Below are 2883 nucleotides of genomic sequence, written 5' to 3'. Positions count from 1 at the left end.
AATGTTATATTGAAAAATTAAACCTTGTATTTTACCATTAGCTTAAAACTGAGCGATAGGGCCTATCCCGGTTACTAGAATTGCAATGGCATCTTACTTTTTGCCACTTTTTGTAAGTTTCAGAAGGTATACTCCATCTCTAATTTTTTCTATGACCTCTTGTTTTTATTGGTCTTAAAATTCATTCAAGATGGGAAGATGAGAAATCAGAAAACCTTTTCGGGTTTTCATTCATTTTAAACCCGGAGAATGGCAGTTAGACCAGTCCAATTTATTTTGAAAAATTTTTCCCCATTCTTTGAATAACTAAACATGTCACCTGGCCACTTGAAACCTTGTGGGCAATTTGTTTTCCCTTTAAGAATGATTAGAGCCTAGGAGTGGCCTGGTGTAGGGCCTGTTATTTGTATTTTGATAAATAAATCTTGCCTGAAGACCAGAGCCAAAGCTAAAGCCACTAGAGGTCAGGCAACAATGGCACACACCTTTAATCCCAGGATTTGGGAGACAGAGGCAGATGGATTTCTGTGAGTTCAAGGCCACCCTGGGCTACACAAGATCAATACAGAAACAAGTCCACGTGGTGGTGGCTCACCCCTTTAATCTAGTTCTAGGGAGTCTCACACCCTTAATCCTAGCACTAGAGGGAAGATAAAATGGGAGGGGAGAGAGAGGATGGCTGCTTGGTTTGCAGTCACCCAGCCTTGGTAGAGGGAAGACTTCTCTAGTGGCTTGGCTGCTTGTTTTTCTGGTTTTCAGGTTGAACTCCAATATCTGACTCTGGGTTTTTATTATTTGTACTACTGGGGTCAGTGAGAAACGAGAGGGGAGAATTCCTCAGCATCTGCCCCACCCTGTCCAATACAGCACCCCATGGGGCCTTTTCCTACAGTCATCATTGTGCTCACGTTGTTGGGGCTCACCATGAAAGGTGGGGCGAGCAATAGTTTTACCTGATGTTAGGGGAAGAAGGGAGCAATCCCCACTTTTAATAATCTGGGGAGATGTAATGGATTTCTATCTTTTTTCCTATTCCACTAGCTGGACTTTATTTTTATTTTTTATTTATTTATTTATTTTTTTTTTTTTTTTTTAAGTTACAGGGAATAAAGTTTATTTTGGCAGGTAGTGTGAAAACAAAATTAAAGTTGCATACATTAGTAACATAACTCAACATCCTTAATTTGGTATAAGCCTGACACAAAGTTTCTTGCTTTCCTGTGTTCTGCTAAATCACCAGACCTAAACTAAAAAAAAAAAAAAACAAAAAAAAACAAAACAAAACAAAAACCCTGATAGCCTCAGATTTAACTTTACTGTTTTCGCTTACGCTCTGATTCTAAACAAAACTTTTCATAAGCTTCTTCAATCTCTGGGTCCATCTCATCATCAATATCGTCCAAATATGGGTCACCAGCCCCTGATAAATCTGTTCCATTTTCTTCATAATCTGGAAAAAAGTCCTCTCTTTCAAGTAACTCCTGATACTTCTCTTGGTAATCTGGGTCAGCAGCAGTGAAAGGAACACCATCAGATGTATAAAATGTTGGTTCATTCATGAAGTAGTTAGGGTCATTTTCAGGGGTGGCTTCTCTGTATGTTGAAGTTGCATGGACCCTGCCCCAGTTACTTGATCGAAGTTCTACAAGTTTCAAGAGCATCTGTTTTACATCTCTGCTGCAGTTTGCATCTAGAACAACATTTTCAATTCTCTGAATTATTTCTTCCATATCAGTTTTCCCCTTTTCCTTCCAAGTATCTTCTAAAACTGATCCTGTCAACTTTAGCAATTTTACTGCACAAATTAAGTTGTCATCCATAGGATTAGCGAACAGAGCATTCAGCAGTTCCCGGAGACCAACCTGAAGAATATCTGCTCTTGTAACCTGCCCATTTGTTCCTTTGATCTCCAGGTTCAGGTATAGTTCTCCCAGAAACAGAACAAACGCATGAAATCGTTTCCGAGTCACTTCATCTCCTTTTGCAGCTTGGTCTTTAACTTCATACTCCGTCCGGCATCTTTGAAGTAGCAATTGGCGGAAGTTGCCACTCTGTGGGCTAATTGTCAGATGATGGGACAGGTAATTACACAGGCGAGCTCCCATGTAAGAGAAATTTGGGATAGACGTGGCCTGCTGGTAGATGAGTTCCACAAGTTCTTGCAAAGCATCGTCTGTTGTGACCCATCCATTCAGGGTTTCTGCAAACTGTTCAATTTCTGTTTCAAAACTGCCAGGCTGCTCTGTAAGATGATTCAGAAAATCCTGAACATATTCTGATAGAGTGGGATAATCCTCACAACCATCCTCATAGGATTCTGTATAATTAGAATAACCTGATGGGTAAAATTCGGGGGCGTTCGCAGACAGCTTAGACATTAGTACAGGAGCCACAACCACCTGGGGCTTAGCCATTGCTGACTCCGAGTTCTGCTGTGGGATTTTATCCTGTGAACTAGGTGGAGCTCTCTGGGGCCTCGTTTGTTCCGGCGCCTCCGACCTCCTCGCTAGTTCTCTGGAGGAAAAGTGCGCGACTGACGGTTGGTGGCAGGAAAATAATCCGGGGGGAGGGGGCGTGGGCGCAGCCTTATTTATTTATTTTTAAATTTATTTATTTATTAAAGATTTCTGTCTCTTCCCAGCCACCGCCTCCCATTTCCCTCCCCCTCCCCTAATTAAGTCCCCCCCCCTCAGCCCGAAAAGCAATCAGGGTTCCCTGTCCTGTGGGAAGTCCAAGGAACCCCCCACCTCCATCCAGGTCTAGTAAGTTGAGCATCCAAACTGCCTAGGCTCCCACAAAGCCAGTACGTGCAGTAGGATCAGAAACCCAGTGCCATTGTTCTTGAGTTCTCAGTAGTCCTCATTGTCCGTTATGTTCAGAGAG

At 42.4% G+C, this 2883-nt stretch overlaps 1 protein-coding gene across 1 annotated transcript; it reads right to left on the bottom strand.

The window, feature by feature from the left end:
* Nucleotides 1-1112: 1112 nt before the first annotated feature.
* On the bottom strand, nt 1113-2545 carry LOC121440970 (polyadenylate-binding protein-interacting protein 1-like). Its single transcript, XM_041642066.1, has one exon. The coding sequence runs from the start codon at nt 2412-2414 to the stop codon at nt 1314-1316; it is 1101 nt and encodes a 366-aa protein (XP_041498000.1). The 5' UTR covers nt 2415-2545; the 3' UTR covers nt 1113-1313.
* Nucleotides 2546-2883: the final 338 nt, after the last annotated feature.

This window comes from Microtus oregoni, unplaced genomic scaffold, assembly GCF_018167655.1.
Source record: "Microtus oregoni isolate MIOR12 unplaced genomic scaffold, Mior012 000072F_ref0000427, whole genome shotgun sequence".
NCBI lineage: Eukaryota > Metazoa > Chordata > Mammalia > Rodentia > Cricetidae > Microtus > Microtus oregoni.
This window is presented reverse-complemented; position numbering and strand designations above follow the sequence as displayed.